We start from the raw sequence: 20,942 nt of genomic DNA on the forward strand, positions 1-20,942 counted from the left end.
AATAATTCCGTAATAAGAAACGTGTTAAATGTGATTAACAATACAAGAATTTCGTACAGATATAGGTTAAAATAAACGTACAGACACACATACGTACAAGAAACGTGCGTTTCAAGAAGAGGGAATCGCCATATCGATTGTTTTTTTTCAACGTGAAATCCTAAAGAAAATCCTTTAACAATTCTCAGACGTTACTTCTTAACAGCACTTTTTGTATTGTTCGACCGAAACAAATTAAACTTACGTTAACACAGATGCATTAATTTATCATTTCTATGGATAAAAATGGCGGAATGTACTTCTTTATTGATAAGAATCAAGTGAAGTACACTCCACTTTCCTTCTCTATTTTGTTAATACAATAACATGTTGAATTATACGAAAGCCCAAGGGGGAAGTTAATGCTACTTGAGCTTATCTGATTGTTTATTTCCTTTGTTTGTATCGAAAATTCCACTTCATTTCGTTGGGCTGTTGGAAGAAAATGTTCATTTATCCTTTAATTTATTTTTGCTCCGATAAATTACATATATTTTTTTATGTTTAAGGTCAAGAAAATGCCATCTTCGATTACTTTCCTTCAGGAGGAAGAAAGGGAAAAAAAAGCAATCAAAATTGTAAAAGGTCCGTTGAGTGTAAATAGCCAATCTTCTGTTTGACTTTAAGTCTTCTTTAGAGGGGTGCACTTTATTTGATTATTCAATATTTAGATTTAAGTGTTTCCTTGCTTATCTTTTCCTCAAATTTTCTCGAAACCTCATCGATTTTTCCACAACTTCTCCATTTTTTTCCCCTTCTTCTTCTTCTTTTTCTGCACTTTTATGGGATTATATCTTTGTATATGGTTCCATTTCGATAATAAATAACATTTTCTAACAAATTTTTTCTTGATAAAACGATGAAGAATTAATTTTTTACCTCTTTACAACGTTAATTTTCTCCTTTTTAACTATCAAATTCATTACATAAACAGGTATCTTAATGGTTTGTAAATAACAGCTGCTTATGTGATATAAAATATACAGTAAATCATTCAGTATACCTTCGTTCAAAAGCATTAATGTTAATATAGAAGGGTTATAATATAGAAGGAAGTAGGCACTCTCGAGAAAAATCGCTTGCATCTTGGAGCATCATCAAAGAAGTCTTGGAGCACCATCGATAGAATCTTGATGTATCAGCAGTGGAATATTGGTGCATCAACAGTGGAATATTGATGCATCAACAGTGGAATCTTGGTACATCAGCAGTGGTATCTTGGTGCATCAGCAATGGAATATTGGTGCATCAACAGTGGAATATTGGTGCATCAGCAGTGGAATCTTGGTGCATCAGCAATTAAATCTTGGTGCATCAGCAATGGAATCTTGGTGCATCAGCAGTAAAATCTTAAAGCATCTGTGTGATTTTTTTACAGAATCAGGCATGATAAAATACCCTAATTTTTCAATATCTTATAGAGGAAAATCAGATTAAAGACTTCAGAAACTAAGAAATGTTCCATTAAATGCATTATAAGAAAGCTAAAATATTTTAAAAGATTAATTAGCAGCATAATTGGGAAAGCAGATAATTAATATTATACCCTTTCACATTTTTAAATTCAAATAATCACTTTACTAATCTCTCAAGAGCTGAAAAAAGAGAATCAAGATGTGTATTTACTTACAATTTCATCATGTGTATATTATCATTAAGAGAGTGTAAACACTTAAAGAAAGATTAGAACATTAGTGCTGCGACGAATGCAATATAAATGGTTCTTGCTATCATTTCTCCAAAAGTAATCGATAAGAAACGTTCCATTTCTACAGTTTACGATTGACTTCGATACAAAAGTAACTGTGCAAGATGTATGCTCGAGTGTTTGTGACGTCTTTGTTTCGGATTTACCATCTTATACATGATTTATATACACTATTTATAATGTCAGTGGATTTCCTTTTTTTTATAAGCGAGATATATTTTTATTTATTTGAGGAACGAAATAGTATTTTTCTTAAGAATTCTTCGACTCGGTTATTTCAATTTTCTCATTATTGTAAGAAAGAACATTCGTCATTGTAGTAAGAAAGTCCTTACGGCTCAGTGTATCCTCAGTGTAATAAGAAAATTCCTCGCAAATTTTCTTTGTAACAGTAAGAAACTACTAGGAATAAAATCATTCAGTTACTAAGAACAAAATACTTACTGTAACAAGAACGTTCCTCACAAAATTTTCCTCATTTCAGTAAGTATCTGCCAACTATCAACAAAATCCTCACTGTACTAAGAAGATTCCTTGTAAATTTTCCTCATTTATGTAAAAAATCTCCGTTACAACGAATCTCCATTACAGTAAGAAAGTTCTCTATAATGTTCCTCACAAATTTACCTCATTTCGGTAAGAATCTGCCATAATACAGTGAAATCCTCGCTTTAATAAGAAATTTCTTATATTGTCCTCCTTCCAGTAAGGAAGTTTTCATTGCAACGAGGAGGAATTTACTGATTACCGAATAGTTTACAAGATAATTACAGTTTGCTGTTAATTCGTGTATAAATTCAGCTGTGTTAATTAATTATTCCGTGTAAATGCAACAAGTGTAGGTGGTTAATACGTCATTCTATAACCTCCCTACAACCTTATTAAACATTTATTGAAAGTCTGAAGATAGAAAATTCAATAGCTCTTCTTTTCTTATAGCATTTTGCATTCTGTGGAAGGGTGGGAAGGGAAAGAAAAAAAATGCAACTGTAATGAAACGCAATTTCCTTTCTTCCAATTTCCTCTCAGGAAATCTGATAAAAGCACAGAGAGAAAAAACAGGGGGGAAGAAAAGAATTACTGCTGACTGTCAATTGTCACTCGAGTTGTGTTTACTACCATGGCAATTCATTCTTATCTGTAAATCAACTTTCGCAAAAGTACAGTAAATGGAGAAAGCGTGAAAGATAACAAGACCCGATTAAAACATCCGGGCGTGGTGAGAATTACACGTGTAATTCCTCAAATCTTAGATGACCATCGTCAGAATTGATTAGAAGAATTATCTCTTCGAATCTATCGAATGGTTATTGCTAAAAATTAAGTTTGTTGGAGAACATTTTGCAAAGTCGTACCTTAATTTGGAGCATGCAATATGCCATGATGGCTGTCTCATCCGTGCGAACGTGCAATAGAGGGAGCGCAGAGGAAGGAAGCGATAAAAGTTTTTACTACTTTGCTCGTGAAAACTCCTCAGATGAGTGCGCTGCTCCCTTTGCAACCCCTAAATCCTCCGTTGCAAACACGTAATGGAAGATTTAGAGGGATTCGCATCTTCACTTGTTTATACTTTAAAACAATGTTAAATAAAATGCTTGAATCATTTCGTGGATTTCTTTTTTTTTTTTTCTGTTTCCCTACTGATTCGATTAGGGTGCTTCAGGAAACGGGTACACACCTTCAACGAGGGTGCGAATCTACAGAGTATTGAAGATGTAAACTATCCACTTTACGCGTGAAGTGGTTTAAAAACTTTTAATTCCTTCTTCATTCTTAATTTGCAGATGATGAAGACTCGATAGTGGAAGGTGTCCTGACATCGGAAGGCTTATTTGATGGTGTCATTCACACAGCCTACGACGACTTTTACATCGAGCCGTCTGCCAGATACTTTCTACAACCACGTGACTTCCATTCCGTCATTTATAAACATTCCGACGTCATGTACAGAGCGTTGAACAGCACATGTTTTTCGCATTTACAACACACGTCATCATCATATCGCAGAGATTATTTACAAAGTGCTTTTTCTACATCGGGTTTTTCAAATGTCTATTTTCACAGCGAGCACTCAATAGATAGTGTAAATAAGTCTAAAGGAAAGTGGAGAACGAGAAAAAGGAGAAACATTGAAGACAACACCATTTATTGGAGGGATGTCGACGAGATGCACTATAAAGACTACGACAAATACGGTGATTCGGAACCGTACGGGGTTCGTTCTGTGCAAAGGACTCACTGGACCGAAGATCGATCAGACAGACACGTTGTGATCGATCCTAGGAAAACTACATGCATGTTGTACCTACAAGCTGACCATCTGTTCTATCAGAAAATGGGGAGCGAGGAAGCTTGCATAGAGACCATGACCAGGCACGTTCAGAAAGTAAACAGCATCTACAGAGCCACAGGTAAGCATTAACCATCGATTAAAACACCCCCTCCTAAAAAAAAGTATACTAAACAAAGCTGCATTAATAATGTTCCCTCTAATTTTCGCATTACAAATTCTATAAATTTAATTAAATTTTTAATTAAAATATAATTTAAAATCTTATGCCATCAACAATATTCTTAATTAGAATTAAATTGCTCGGATTCTATAAATATAAATGTTTAGAATGGATGCAGATGATTAGGGGAGAGAAGAAAAAGAAAAAAAAATAAGTGAAAATTTATAAAATTGCCTTCACGCAAATCTTATTTACTTGACTCCATGCTACTTTAACCAAAAGAATAGATTTTTATATAATCCCATTTAGAAAATTCTCCAGATTTCTGAATAAATCTGTGCATGATTTGCTTCAATTTCTGCCTTTTTTCTCCCCCTCCTCGCTGCATGCCTTTCTCTTCCTTCAATCCCCCCATCCTGCCTGCCTTTAATACCAACTTCTTCGGTAAGAAAAATATAATATATATCAAGTGAAAGGTTCCTTTTTGAAATTAAGTATTCAAGTCGAAAAAATATCATTCTTAATAAATAATGGAAATTTCGGAAGTGATATCAAATTACAACAACATCGATTGAAGAATTACAACTATCCAGAGGAGAGAATTTATCCTCCCCCTCCCCTATTTCTTTTTCTTGCTTAAGTTAAGCGGGGGGGGAAAGGCCCTTAGGTGTATTATTTAAAGGGATTTTTTAAGGGAAATTTCGCTCCTATCGATTTTTCTGATTAGTTTTCTTGCAGAGTGAGGTTAAATGGGATTTTCCTGTCAGGGGTGTCGATTTTTATAAAATAAATTTATTTATAAAAATATAATTGAGAGTTCGAATTTTAAATCTGTAATCTTTTTTTTTTCGTATTGTAAAGTTATTTTTAATGCTTTCCTTAACGGTAAAAGTGTAAATTTCTTGCTTGGAACTCAGCTTTCTAATTCCTCATTTGAAAATGTACGCCACAGTTCGCAACGTGTAGGAACCAGATCACAAGGATTTGGTCAATGCACCTTCACTATGGGACCAACTGTTTACGATTCTTATGGTCTTTGCCAAATTTGTATGTTTTTAAAGGATGTAGGATCGTACGATTAATGGGATAAGGAAACACTTGGGCGATCCTCCAAGAAAGGTGCCACCCAGGAGGACTTTCTATGGGAAATTGGCTCCTATTTAGGTGTTAGACACGTGAAAACACGGAAAATTCTAGCTTGTTGGAGAGGAAAGAACCCGTCACCAACTGATAGACTTAATAAAACCTATAAATTGTTATTTATTTTCATAAAAATTAATTTTTTTAATGGTGAACACGCTTAAAAGTTCATCCTAAGTTGTACTTTTCCCTTTTGATAGTTTCTAATCTTCCAAAACAGGTGTATGATCTCTCACAAAACTATGAAAATACTGTAAAACGATGCATATAATTCCAGATAAATGTATGCAAGTGATGTTTAAGCTACACAATGGCTCGTAAAATATACAAATAATACAGTAATGATGCTTGTAATCTCTTACAATAAGTATGCAAGTGATGAAGAAGAATACATAACCAATTATAAAGGTATGCTGATGATGAAAAAGAGGTGTATAATAACGAATTTACATAAAACGAATGATGGAGAATATAAATTTCATTTCTTTCATACTAAATTAATGGCAACAATTAAACTAGTTTCAAATTATTCATGCAAAGGAGAATGTGTTTTAAATGAGAGCAATTAAAGCAAAAATTATCTTTCACTTTGCTACGACCAGTGCTGATGACAGAATCATTTGTTACGTATTCAGGCGGATCGTGCCATCTGTTGTCTTAACCGTCCACCCATTTAAATAGTTAAATTCGTTTATAACGCGTCGTTATATCGAGGTTTTTTTTAAAATCAAAAACTGTATTAAAGTCTTCACTTTTCGATCCCAATACCTGAAAAGCAAACTCCTACTTAACAGTAAAACTCCTCACCGCATTCGTTACAACGAGGTTTATTTTTTTATTTTACGAACTTAAGACCTCGATATAAAAGATTAAAAATATTTGCAGGATCGATTATTATTTTCCCCTCCTTTCTTTTTAATTTTTAAGTGAAATTTTACGTGGCACTCGAATTGGTGGTCCTCATTTAACCTTTTTTTATGGCGTTATAGCGAGGTTTTCAGGATAACAGCATACAAAGAGGTATGAAGATCTTTGTAGATTTTCATATAAAAGGCCTGCCAGTGGCCTTTGATTTCTGTTGTATTAAAGATACATCAATTTTTCTTTCTCTCGTGTTCAATGTCGATTTCTTATAGATAAAAATGGTAAAAATCGCCTTGAACGTTACTACTGATGCATGTTTTTTTTTTTTTCCTGTGTTTGTACTTTCTCAGTTGTCTTTCTTTATTATTTTACTTACACCTTTGCTTACTTTCTATGCCAGCACCCAATACATCCCATTTACTTTCTATACCTCCATCCAATAATTCCAATTTACCTCCATACCCCGGACAATTTTTCACTTTTTATGCTCCTTTCTAACCCATTTATCTTTTATCCTCCACTCAATTTTTCACATTTATACTTTCTCTTGCCAATTCGGCTTCTGGATCCCCACCTAATTTTTCACTTTTATACCCACTCTCTATCAATTTAGCTCCCACTCTTTCTCTTTCTTCTCTTATAATTTAACTTTATCCCTGCCTCCGCCCAATTTTTTACATTATGCACCTGGTTTCCTTCTAAATAAATTTAAAACTAAGTCTTGCTTCCTTTGCTTTTATTATCCGAAACATCAGTTTCTGGTCGTAGAACTAGTTAGTGTTCAATTCTCCACACTGAATTTCAATATGTGAAGCACTTAACATCATGCAAAACAGGAAATTAATCATTGGAAAATTTAAAAAATAACAATATGAAGCATAGGAGCTATAAGCAAGATAAAGCGTAGGAGTTCAACAGTATTAGACATAGGAGCATAAGATGGGGCACAGGAGCATAGAAGCTTAGCAAAGTGGGGTGTTTGGTTGTTTCGTTTGTTATAAATTTAAAAATAAAATAAAAATCTTTTAAGTTTATATATAAATATTTATATTTTTCTAATTGGTTTGAAGGATTACTCTGTGTTCACCATCGTGAACACAGAGTAAGTTGAACAGTACAGAAACTTAATAGAACACTTGCATTAAGTTGAACAGTACAGAACACTATTTATTAAAGAAACAACTATCGAACACTCAATTGAACACTATACGAACAGTATTTCTCAGATATAAAATAACCAATCGAACAGTATTTCTCAAAGGAACAAGTGTGAAACACTCAATTGAACAGTATAGAGCAGTATTTCTCAAAGGAACAAGAATGAAACACTCAAATGAACAGTATAGAACAGTATTTCTCAAAGGAACAAGTATGAAACACTCAATTGAACAGTATAGAGCAGTATTTCTCAAAGGAACAAGTATGAAACACTCAATTGAACAGTATATAACAGTATTTCTCAACTATGGATATTCAATTGAACAGTATTTCTCAAAGGAATAAATACAGTACACTCAATTGAACAGTATTTCTTAAAGTAACTAACACGAAACACTGAAAGTTATACGATAACATTTCTCAAGTAATTTGGGACAAGACCGAGAGAAAGTAAATACCGAGAAGAGGGGGAGGAAATCACAATACAATTCTTTCCTCCCTAAAACGGCAATAATAATCGAATAATCGTAAATGTTTAAACGATACTCGCAGGATTATAAACATTACAAGATTCTACGTTTGCCATTATTAGACGACTGGAACATATTAAGGTCAGCACTTACCGTTGACCATTATCTTTATCTGACGTCATAATCGAGATGGAAATTAGTAATTAAATGCACTTTTACGACGGTAGTTAATTATACGGCTGCGACTGTAATAAAGGAAATCGTTGCACATTCGCTTATTTGCCAAATTAGATTAAGTTGTTATTACAATATTTCGGCTACGACTTAATACGGGATTTTAATAAAGTATTTTTTTTTAAATTGGGGGAAGAAGGAGGGCTTGTGTTAAACATCGTTTTCTTCTGTTTACGCGATTTAAACGTAGAAAACTCGCCTTATAATAAGATATCCCAGAGTAAGAACAAGGGAAACTGTAGAAGAGAGAGGAGGGTTCGAGTTGAACACGATTTTCTGTTGTATAAATGGTCATTTTGGGCAGTTTTAAATGTAGAAAATACGCGTTATAATACAACATCCGAGTGAAAGAACACAGAAGAGGGGGGAAGGTTCGAATTGAACACGATTTTCTTCTGTTTAAACGATTACCCAGAGCTCATTTATACATAGAAAACTTCTGTTATAATAAGACATCCTAGTGAAAGAACACAGAAGAGGAGTTAAAGGTGATTTTCTTTCGTATAAATGATCAATTCGGCTATCTTTAAACGTACAAAACTCGCATTATAATAAGAAACCCGAGTGAAAGAACAGAGAAAATTACAGAAGAAGGGGGTGAGTTCGAGTTAAACACGATTTCCTTTCGTATAAATGATCATCTGGAGCATTTTTTAAACTTAGAAAACTGGCGTTATAATAAAGTATCCGAACGAAAGAACAAGGAAAATTACAGAGGAGTAGGAAAGACGATTCGGATTAAGTGACTTCGATGTGGTAATTCGTAGAAGTGCAAGCAATTAAGACGTCACCGAAAGATTGATCTATTTGCCATTAGCGAAAGAAGAAAACGGATAGAGTTGAAGGACGTTGACAAAATAGCTGTGCTAAGTAGTCAAATTTCTATACGGGTCAAGCCCAATAAAACACACAAGCAAAAACCAGATTAGTTAATTGTAATTAATATTTAATTCCTCTATCGATTAAATCAAATTTAATTGATATTTACGTCTTTCAAATTCTGGAGTATTTCCTTTTGTCGTAAGCCGTGAAAGGGAGGGAAAATGCGCTCTCTCCTATCGAATTTTATTATTATTTTTTTATTTTTTCCTTATTCCTGTGCCTTTAAAAATGGATGAGTTACTGGAACAGTTAGAATAGATGAAAGATTGTTAAAATATGTAAGAGGATGTCTACGGTATCTCATCATTACTGTGATTGCCTCCGTGCAGTATAAGTGAATTGAACGGTCGCTGAAACAGTTTCACAAATGTACTGAAGAGTCTTTTACAAAGATTGAGATTGATCGCCGCCATTTCAAAACATTTGCAATGTGTAAACGATTTCTCTCTTTAAAAAATATATACATAGATGAAAATATTACATCCAGACAAACGGACGTTTCTGTACTTTCTTTATTTACACGCGAAATTAACGTGTTCTTCTACAATTTAATTACGTATAAGGGTGTTAAATTCGTAAATCTCTCCCTCTTCTTGTATGTTTGTAGAAATCTTTTTAGAAGAGTGCTAGAAATTTTACATTTAAAACTGTTATAAATAATTAAACTCTACTTGAACACGTTCATTTTGTGTATAAATATGTCTGGATGCAGCTGTATGAAGAATTTATAGAAGAAAAGGGGTGCAAATTCAGAATTTTACACTTTAATTATGTACAAGAGTTTATAAGAGTGTTAAATTCAAACTTCTTACCTTCTTATTTTAAATTCACTGTATAAAATATACTATCAGTTTACACTTCATCTACCTTAAAAACTTAAAGGAAGAGGGAAAAAAACAGGAGACGAAGAGGGGGGGAAGAAAGTTGAATTTAATATAACAAACTTGCCGATAACAAGCATTCCATACAGATGAATGATCAAACAAAATTTAATAAAGTGCAATGTAATTTATCAAGTTATAGTAGTAAATGGGCAACAACTTTATCAACTCCTTTATCGTTCTTTTCCCTTTTCTTCCATCCAATGTACATTTTAAAAGTGATATTGAACAGATCAATTAGAAAGTTTCGCATTTTTTAGTCAGTTTTTTTTTACGGCTTTCTGACCCTTTTTTTCATAGTTTTATCTAAGTTTTGGTTTGGAAAAAACTCGATTTTAATAAAGTTTGCGCGCTCGAATGATAGATTTGGAGCTGAGAAAAGCTTCGCCTCTAATGGAATTATATTTGAGAATGTTTAGAAAGTGGTAGGAAATGTCTTTGAAGTTTCGAAGCATTACTTACGCCCTTCAACCCCCCTCCTTTCTTCAACGTGTTCGAAATTAAAAAAGTTCGATAGAAGAATGTAAGTGTCGGTTAATGAGAGATGAAAGGAAAAAGATGTACGAAGTGTTATCGATATTGGTGAAGAGATTTCTTTTTCAGCTAAATTATTTTTCGAGTCGACTTTATTTTAGAGGTTTGGTTTTTAAAAACTAAATAAATAAATACGGTTTTGAAAAGTGATTGTATAAATTGCCAGGATTTTTATTGTAAAAATGATGTATGAATTGCAAGGGGATGGCGAGTTAGAGGCAAGCTGACGAGCTTGCCTCTAACTCGCTACCCCCTTGCAATCCATCGCCTCCAAAATTTAATAGAATCAATGGCCCGTGTATAGACGTAACCATGCCAAGCTTCAAAATTTTTGCTCCGTCCAGCCCTGAGATATAATACAAAATATGCGCCCATCCCACGCACACATCCAAGCAGCTTCACACTCATTCAAGCAGATTCACACTCATTCAAGCAGCTTCACACGCATCCAAGCAGCCTCACACTCATTCAAGCAGCTTCACACGCATCCAATCAGCTTCACACGCATCCAAGCAGCCTCACACTCACTCAAGCAGCTTCACACGCACAAACTCATCCAAGCAGCTTCACACGCATCCAAGCAGCTTCACACGCATCCAATCAGCTTCACACGCATCCAATCAGCTTCACGCGCATCCAAGCAGCTTAACACTCATTCAAGCAGCTTCACACTCACTCAAGCAGCTTCACACTCATCCACACTCATCCAATCCATCCAATCAGCTTCACACGCATCCAAGCAGCTTCACACACGCACACAAAATAAAGCAATCAAAATTACCTTTTTTTTCTAAATATTTCACATAAGGGGTGGCCAAAAAGTCAGTTAACCGAGATGTATTTTAGGCTATACACCTCGGTTAACTTACTTAAGCGCCACCCTTTACGTTATCTTATCTTAGTTCTGAATTTTTCTCTTTATATTTTTCCATTCTTACTGAAGTGCGAAAGAAGATATACAATTACATTTTCTTTATTTTATTTTATTCGCCCGCTTTGATGTCAAATGATGATGAGGATGACAAACGCAGAAAATAAATCACTTTTCGCTGAAAAATTTGCTAAAAGAATCCTCCTAATTTATTTTATTTGTCGCTTTTTGTTGTTAAAAATGACGTATTTCGAATTCAGAACCCCCTCATCCATCACGTTAATGTCCATCATAATGAAGGTAATCTATGTGTTAGTTCATAGGCAAATCCTCGTACACTACTTGAACAATTAAAATTGATTTTTCTACACTGAAAATTTAACATTACACTTTTAAAAAACGCTAAAAATAACTTGTATATACAAAGTCTTTTAAAGACTACAACATGGGGGAGGGCAACTGATGATTTGCAATTGTTATTTTCTTAGATGTTACAGAATATAACACAGGAAAAGTATAATAATAGGTAAAATTTTGACTCCCCCTCCCGTTTTGACACTCCAGGAGCCCAAAAAGGTAAAGAAAAACCCTTAAAAAATCCTTTGTGTGTGTGGGGGTATCTATTTTGCATATCTCGAGACTGGATGAAGCAAAAATATTGAAACTTGGTAGGCTTATTTCTATATACGGGACATTGATACTGTTAAATTTTGGTGGTTAAAGGTCAAGGGGATAGGGAGAGAGAGAGAGAGAGAGAATCAGATAGATGAAAATCGAGACCAGATATGGAAAGCATAGGGGCAAGAGGTCCGGTTTGAACGTAATTTTAAGTATGATTTACGATGTATAGGGGCAGTTTAGTTTAAAATTAAAAATTGCAGCCAGGCATTGTGACGATGTTACAATAAATTGATTGCTCGTATTTTATTTAAATTTATATTTTTCTTATTGTAAAATGCAGTTTACGACTTCGTTCGAAATTAAGGCACTTGTATTCTAAACACGTGTTTGTATCATTGCCAGTTACTCTTCGATAGGATCTTGTATTCTTCAGGGATTGATACTGCTTATTATCTCCTTTGTTTTGCACTCTCTCTCCTTCTCTTTCCCTCTTCTCTCTTCCCCTTCCTCCCTCGTCCCTCTCTCTCTCTCTTTCTTCCCTCCCTCCCTCTTCTCTTTCTCTTTTCTTCCTCCTTCTCTCTTCCCTATTTTTTAAAAATCTATTCTCAGTAAGCATCTGGAGTGCTTCGACCTTATAATATCGTATAACGTATTACTGATGATCACATTAAGCTGCTAATAGTCAGTATTCAATTTTCTACTTTCTTAATCTTTCTTCATATCGCCATTAACTTTTATTTGTGTTTGTCTTCAATTTTCCAAGCTTGTTTGAATATTTATATACATCTTTACTTCCTTCTTTTTTTCTCCTTTGTTTAATGGCGTCATCTCCACATTTTTGATAAGATTCGTCATACTTAAACGGGAGTGTGATATCTTCATTCTTAATTGCTCGTTCTTTCGTACGATCTTTACCGTTTTTATGTGGTTTTTTTATATAGATATGACTTATAAATGTATTTATCTTATAATTAATGATACACTTTAAATATTTGCTACCATTTTTTCCTTAATTTTCTCACACGAAAGATCAGTTTTTCAGCTTTAAACGTACAAACTTCCGAGAAAATCAGTAGAAAAAAAAAAAAGGTGCAGAAAACACATTTCCAACTTCACATATTGAAGAAAAAAAGAGTGTAAACTTTGAAAAACTTTCAAAAATTCTAATCGTTAAAGTCGAGACATAATAAAGCAATGTATGTAACAAGATATGTTTTTTAATCTATTTTGTCATATCGAGAGATGAAGCACTTATTAAAACGTTTTACTGTGAAAAGTTGGTAGCAAAGTTGTCAGTGTAATGGATGGAACGTCTCGTTATCTATCTGAGTCATTTCTTACATGTCTACGGTAAGATGATAAGGAAGGTAATAAAGTATAGCAGGCATTCATACCAACCTTCAGAACATGTTTCTACTAACTTTACTACCCTCACTAACAATATCGTTTCCATTCGTTTTTACTTCGTACTTTTTATTTATGAGTTGATGATTTTCTCTTGGAGAAACGTTCCTTGCTAATCTCTAAATGAAAGGTTTGGAAGCGAGTGCACGTGGGGGGGAGGGCCAACAGGAGCGTTTAACTCCCCAGAATTACATCATTCATTGTGAATAACATAGAAGAAAGGTAGACTATAGTGTGAATGAAAAGATAGACTTATGGGGGATAAAGCATGCCCACAGTCTTAGGAAAATAGGAAGAATGATTGGATAAGATTAGAAATTAAAGAATAAGAGAATATGGTAAAAATGGTAGAAATATTAAAGAAAATTTGGGAAAAGAGTGCAAACATGAGTAAGGACAACAATGCAAGGAAGAGGATAATAGAGGCTGTTGAGAGGAGAAGGAATAGAGACAGCATCTAAGGAGAAATGGAAGGATTGTGTGCAGGCAGATTTGAAAGAGAATATGGGAATGAAAAGAGAAAATGCTAAAATGGTAGGGATGTCAAAGAAGATTCGGGAAAAGAGGTTGTAATGGTGCAGCCATGAGGAGAGGCAATTATGCGAGGAGGAGGATAATGGAGGCTGTCGAGGGGAGAATGAATAAGGAATAACGGGTTGACTGGAGAAGAAAGGAGGAAAGAAAGGTAAGAAATAACGACTCCATACAGTATAAAACTAAAGGTCATTACTCTTATTCCGTATACAGTTGCTATTGGAGTGACAGAGGAGGAGTCATAACACTAAAGTAATTAGTCCACGCGCATGAGATGATCTCCCTCTAGTTCTAGTGTAAGCAAGAGCTATACTGTTTGTTAAACGCCACATTTCTAAGAACAGTTAGAGGTTTTGCATTTATACTCATAAGAAAGATGAAGATTAAGTAAGAGCAAATCTGTTTAAGAAGCAATTTCAGTGAATCAACTTTGATTTAACTCGTATAAGGCTCCTCTTGGGGGTTGTTTTGCCCTCAAGAGGAGCCTTTGGGTGGAAGGAGGTGAGTTTTAAAAGCGATTCTTGTTGAACCGTGACTAAGTAGATTTATCTTGTGAAAAATCATTTTCCCGCTAACGTTAGGACAATGTGGAGAATATAAATTACACGATTTGCCTAATTATGAACCTTATAATTGTCGTGATTATTAGTAATCGTTCCTGCGTCGAAATTAGAGTTATATTCCTATTTAAGGATGCAAAAAAGAATGAAAACAAAATTAATTTTTGTTATTTTATGTGTATTTTTACAGCTTAATAAGATAATGAAATATATTTATAATTGTCTATTTAAAAAAATTAAAATATAAATACAGAAAATAATCTTTTGTTTACTTTCGACTAGGATCCGAACCCACGTCTCTGATATTGAAGAACGTATGTTCGGACCCTCTTGGAGGCCCTGGTGGAGTCCAACCTTTACCTTTTTTTAAATTTCTTCCCATAGTAACGTGTAATTCATATACTTTTGAAGTTTATGTAGTGTTTATTCTTGTTTAGGTACTCTTGCATGAGATAATTATCTATTAACGCCAAGCTAACCCCTGCAGTTTCATACTAAAACGACGCAATTTTTATGAAAAAATTCTATTGTAAACCAGTTTCTCTTTATAATTCTTCTCTTAAACACTACAAGAAGAGGATACAGATTGCATTAATTGATTTTTAAGAGTATTTTAGTGAGTTTATAGAAGAAAACCAACAAAAGAAAAGCTTGATATTAATTACAAATTGATAGTCTCTCCACCCCATTTTTACAGGAACGAAAACACCTAAAACTTTAGTACCGCGTCTAACAAGGAATAAAGGGGTGGAGAAAAAAAAAAAAAAGAAAAGAAACTTCAAAGAAGAAGATCTCGTTTCGTCTCCTCCTTTTTAAAAATCAATCCAATATTTTTGCCATATGCTCCATTGAAGATTCCACACAGGTTACTACACTTTAACCTTTGTGACGTCTCCTGCAACTCCTTGGTCGATTTTAAGTACAGTAAACGAAAGTTTTAGCTAAATCCGATATGAGGAGAGATCAGTTTTCTAGAAAAAGAAGAGATTTTATAGAGGTTTCACGTCTTTTTTTTTTTCTTTTTTCAACTCAGTTCACCCTTTAAAGCCAGGTATACCCGAATGTGTGTATGAAAAAAACACTGACAATTGTCATCCACACACGTTCAGGTATACCAGAACACTCTAACTGTTCGGGTATACCCGAACAGGTAGGGTGTGTAGGTGTGTAACCAGCTTAAGATTGGTATTATCAATGGGATACCACAAGTTTCCAGTTTAACAAATTTAATAATAAATACATAAAGTAGGCAACGTCACACGATATTAAGAAATAATTATGTTGTGTTGCAACATTAATTAAACAGCTATTAATGCTATTAAAATCACTTATAAACTGCAAATTTTCCTTCCATTAGTTTTAACTGTCATCGTGTTTGCGTATCCGCGCCAACTTTTCATTAATTAAAGAAATGAGTAATTTAAAATTTTAATTTAAAAAAAAAAAAGAACAAGTCAAAATCGACTTAATTAATTTGTATTTCGAGTAATAATTTTGTATTTAATAAAATTTTTAAACGGAAGAAAATGTCTTGTAAGTTCATTAAAGAATTTTTAATGATTTTTCTCTTACCTCTTCTTTAATAGAAAGTATTTCTAGATTTTCACGTTTATAAGGCTATAACCTCTTTCATTATGCAAGAATTCTCCGACAGATGGAGTTAAAAATTTAATGCTTTTTCTATGGGAAGATCCTTTTCTCGAAAATTCTCGAGAACGGGAGTAGATAGAAACGAACAGTTTTTTCTATTAGAATCGTAATAAATTCTTCTATTAACCTACGGTTCAGAATTTTGAAACCACAATTCGTTAATTTTCTACGAATTTTTAAAGTTGTAAAAAATTCGTAGAAAATTAACAAATTGTGGTTTCAAAATTCTGAACCGTAGATTAATAGAATAATTAAATAGAATTCTAATGCAAAAAATTGCACGTTTCTATCTGCTTCCGTTCGAGAGAAAAAATTGAAAAATCATTTTCCCATAGAAAAAGCATTAAATATCTAACGCCATCTGTTGGAGACGGCGCGCATAACCGAAAAGTTTTACAATAAGCCGTAATGGATTAATTACTAGATTTATTTAATTTTTCTTTCTTATTTTTCTCTAACAGATTTTGATCAGGATGGAAGATCCGACAACATATCCTTCCTCATTAAGAGAATTAAGGTCCATACGATGGAAGCTCTTAAGGATCCTGATTACAGGTTCCCTGGTAATTATGGTGTAGAAAAATTCCTGGAATTGTTTTCTGAAGAAGATTACGATGCCTTTTGCCTTGCTTACATGTTCACTTATCGAGATTTCGAAGGAGGAACCCTTGGTCTTGCATGGACTGGTGACTTAAAGAATGCTGGAGGAGTTTGCGAAAAAAATGGAGTAATTAATTCATTTTCTTTGCTGCCATCTTTTTTTTTTTTCTTCTTCTTCTTTTCTTTCTTTACTTGATGTCATGCAGATTACATTCTATCTCTCCTTCAAGCGTGCGGGATTAAAAATCTCCCTCTTGAGGGACTTCTTAATTTTGTACGCTTGCAAAAAATCAATACAATTAAACATGCAAGTTCCTGATGTTAAAATCAAGTCTTGCTGAAGGAAAAAAAAATGTATAAATACTGAATAACAAAACTAATGAAGAAGATTTTTGTGGGTTGCTAAGTATGTAAAAACCATGTTAAGAGTTTGGTCATGCGGAAATATCAAAGATAAGCAATGCAAATTTTTGCTATTTTGCTTAAATTCCTTGAGTAAATTCGTTGGGTAATCTTACAAATGTGTTAATTTTCTTGTAAATTAATTAAGGGTAACTCATTTATTAGTTGGCCTCATAAAAAAACAAAAATACTTTGAAATTCTTCTGTAATTCCTCGAAGTGAAGTGGCTCGACATTATACTTAAGCATACAAAAATCAACCTTATATATTTATGTACATAATTTTTATATTAAACACGATATATTACATAGAATTAATTTAAAAAATAAGTCACGTGTTAGTGTCATCCCCCTTTTAGAAGATTAACTGAGTGGAAGTTTATGCTCCTTCCTACCCAAGATAAGTGAATATACACTATATTTAGGCAAGAAAAACAATTTCCTACATACATTTATGCACATAATCTTTATTTTTTTCCACATAAAAACACAATAACTTACGTAGAGTTTCAACTGTTCAAGATTTATGACTCTCCTGTTTCATGGGGGAAGAAAAGAAAGAGTAATTAGAGAAGCATGACCTAGATTTTTTTTTCAAGCTGTGGATAATTCATAAAAAGAAAAACATAAACAGCCCATTTATTGGGTAATATATTAATAAAAGGATATAAAAAAAATAACAATAATTCATAGTTTTTTCGGTGGATAAATTCATCACGTCAACACAAACTGTAGGGGAAGGAGGGAAAATAAGTTATGTTCGTTGATCAATATTCTTTTCGACAATCAAATGATTTATGATTGGTGAAAAACTATGACTGATGATCATAGATTTACTTGATATTGGAAATCTTAAATGGTTGAACCGTTATCACTTTGGCGTCGATATTAATGGTTCTTTAATATGAAAATTATCTTTTCCCTCCCCTTCCTTCATATAAATATGCCGAAATTTTCTTTACTTTATACTTTATTGTTCTTAATCTGTAATTTGCACCTCCTCTGTAGAGGTACACACTACATGATGAGGCCCTTCCTTTTTAGGTAGGCCTATATATAAAAGGCGAGGCCTTAAGCTGTAGTTTAGCTCAGATAAAGCACTCCTCTGTGAAGGAAACGGGAGTACTTCATATCGCCCTTCATGAAGAGGTGTGAAGGATTCCTATCAGATGTGTAAGAGGTGTGAAGGGTTCAAATGTTAGATAAGGTGTGAAGGGTTCAGACGTGTAAGAGGTTTGAAGGGTTCAAACGTATAAGAGGTGTGAAGTATAATATAAAATTATAAAATTGTAATTTGGGGATGAAGAAGAGCTGTAAACGCTAAGTACACTTTCAGGGGGTGAAGTGAGGGCAAAGATTAAGAATCCCTGCATTAGATGATGATAATTAATTTTTATTCTTTTATTTAAGCAAAAGTTTTATTAAAATGTGATTAAGTTATACTCGAGTTAACCTTTTTTCCTCCCATTTTTTGTTTGGAGGATAAAAAATTAGAAGAAAGATGACAAAGTAATCATTCATCCAGTGTGGGAGATCAACGCAGGAAATCACTAATAGCATCAAAATGAAAGATAAATGTTATTAAAATCGTCTTAACGGATGATTTTCTAGTAATATATGATAAAAAAAGATGCAAATTTTCAAGATTATTTGAATTAATACAGCATAATTTGTCTATACCCGCTCCAGCTCTGGTGTCAAATTCATGCAATATGCAAGAATAATTTTTCTTTATTTGCTTGAAAATAAAGTAATGTTGATAAAAAATAAACAAATTTAATGATGGAGACGGATAGAATAGTGATTTAAAGTAGAAGAAAGTTTATAAAATTTCCATTCTCCAATCTTCACTTTGCTGCTCTTTCGTGTATTATAAAGCGCTCGCGAACTACAGTTTGATTACATACTTGACGGTTAATGCGTTATAAATGAGAAAAATCAAATTATAAATTTACTTTTATTACATATTATATAAACTTATTTAAGTTTTTATTTAAATAAACCTAACTTGAAAAATATCGATGCTTAAATCAATGATATCGATTAGGCGAAAGAATTCTGATTGTTCAACCTTAACCTTAATGAATAGACTTTCACGTAACCTTAAGCGCATGCGAATTACGGGTTGAATGCAGTGCTAAACGTGGGGCCTTTCAAATATCTAAAAAGGCCCTTGCTACTTACTATTTTAAGGCCCTTAAAATACTGAAGAAGTAGCATTATAAAACTTTTTAAATAATAAAATTTGACCAATAAATCAAGCTGTATTTTCCCCCCTCTTAATACACAGGAAATGCAAAGAAATGAGTAATTTGTAATAAATATTTTTGAGGTCTCCTTAGGAGGCCCTGCTGTCCCTTATGGGGTGTAAACATTCTATAAAATCTAACTCTCTAAATACCATTAGCCAGGCCAAACAAGCTGCAGCTTAGGGCCTCGCGTTATGAGTCTGTAGCTTAGGGCCTCGCGTTACGAGTCTGTAGCTTAGGGCCTCACATTTTTAGGTGTATTATTATTTTTAAAAAAATTGAAAAATGCAAGTAACGAGTAAAATCTTCATTAAGTCCGACTTCACTCGAGTAATGACACGTGACTCCCTCTTTCTCCCCACCCCGTTGACCTTTAACCACCAAAATTTAACAGAATCAACCCACCTAATACACAAACCACCCTGCAAAATTTCAGACATTTTCGACAAAAAGCACAGGAGTTATTCAGCTTCAAAGTGAGTGAACAAATTCGTGCACCCCGCAGACAATGCACAGAAAAAACCCTAAAGTTTTTTTTTGAATTTCTGGACGTTTGAAGGTCCTCTGAGTCCAAAAAATATATATATAAGTCATCGGGGTAGGGTCATTTTTTGACCGTTCCTACCCTTTCCCTGTGTTATGTTGCGACATTGTCACATTTAAATGACTTTCCAAGTAAAATATTCCACAAAATTAAGAGGGAGACGAGAGGGAAAAAACATAAATTGAAAGTTTCGAAAGATTGAAATATTTTAAAACAGGAGAGGGGAAAAAACGGTCGAGTTAATGGAAAGGCAAAAAGAATAAAAAAAAAATATTAAAAAAAATATTCACTCGTTCGACCTCCTTCTTGAAGGATCGTATTGTGTGTTTTGGGACAGTCGTGGAGCAATTTCTATCGATTTTTTTGGTGAAATGGCCCACCGTCCTGACGTTACATTGATTTATTGCGTAAAATCGAGAGACAGGGATATACAGGAAGCACAGTATTATTCTCGAATCATCAAGTTTGTACCGTTCTCCTGTATACTTGTCAACATTGTGGCTCTCCCTTTTAGTTTAAAAAATAAAAAGTCACATGACTTCCGGTCCGAATGGGAAGTTAATCGGAGCCTCTTCCCTAAGCTTTCCATATCTGTACTCGATTTTCTACGTTCTCGACATAAACGAATGACAGACAGAACGTGTGTATGTCATAGTGCAGCTTTAAAGTGCTCGTGCATTTTCCCATACAGTATAAATCACAAGTGTTCGCGTGTATAGGGCATTGTCGCAGTGTGCTCTTGCATGATGACTGTTTTTAGGGGCATCGACATGGCCCATTTTTGAATGAATTAATTTAGTTTACTGTAAACATGGCAGCGTAAGAGAGAGCAGAAGGGGTCTTTCCTGCATTACACTTCGTGTAATGCTGGAAAGACCACCTTCTGCTCCTAGATAAAGATTGAAATTATAATTATGGACATAAAATTTCTGCATATTTTGAAGAAAAAATAATAATAAAATGTTTAAATAATCATTTTATATGAAGAATTTTTCTCTATTTTCCTTTAAATTTAATTAATTTTTTATGAATTTCAAGGGAGGAAAAGTATAATTCGGAGGTACAGTATTTATATACAAATATATTTTAATAAACATTAATTATAAACAAATAAATAAAATATATTTAAAATTCATATTAAATAA

The 20,942-nt window shown here is 33.6% G+C and overlaps 1 protein-coding gene across 1 annotated transcript in view; it reads left to right on the top strand.

The window, feature by feature from the left end:
- The window catches only part of LOC111627483, a 146,572-nt gene that overhangs the window by 97,924 nt on the left and 27,706 nt on the right, over positions 1 to 20,942 (top strand). Inside the window, exons 4-5 of the mRNA XM_023371062.1 lie at positions 3,532 to 4,158; positions 16,465 to 16,730. Coding sequence (XP_023226830.1) covers positions 3,532 to 4,158; positions 16,465 to 16,730 — 893 coding nt within the window. The remainder of the gene's footprint in view (positions 1 to 3,531; positions 4,159 to 16,464; positions 16,731 to 20,942) is intronic.

This window comes from Centruroides sculpturatus, unplaced genomic scaffold (assembly GCF_000671375.1).
Source record: "Centruroides sculpturatus isolate CEXI.00-Female unplaced genomic scaffold, Cexi_2.0 scaffold1, whole genome shotgun sequence".
Lineage (NCBI taxonomy): Eukaryota > Metazoa > Arthropoda > Arachnida > Scorpiones > Buthidae > Centruroides > Centruroides sculpturatus.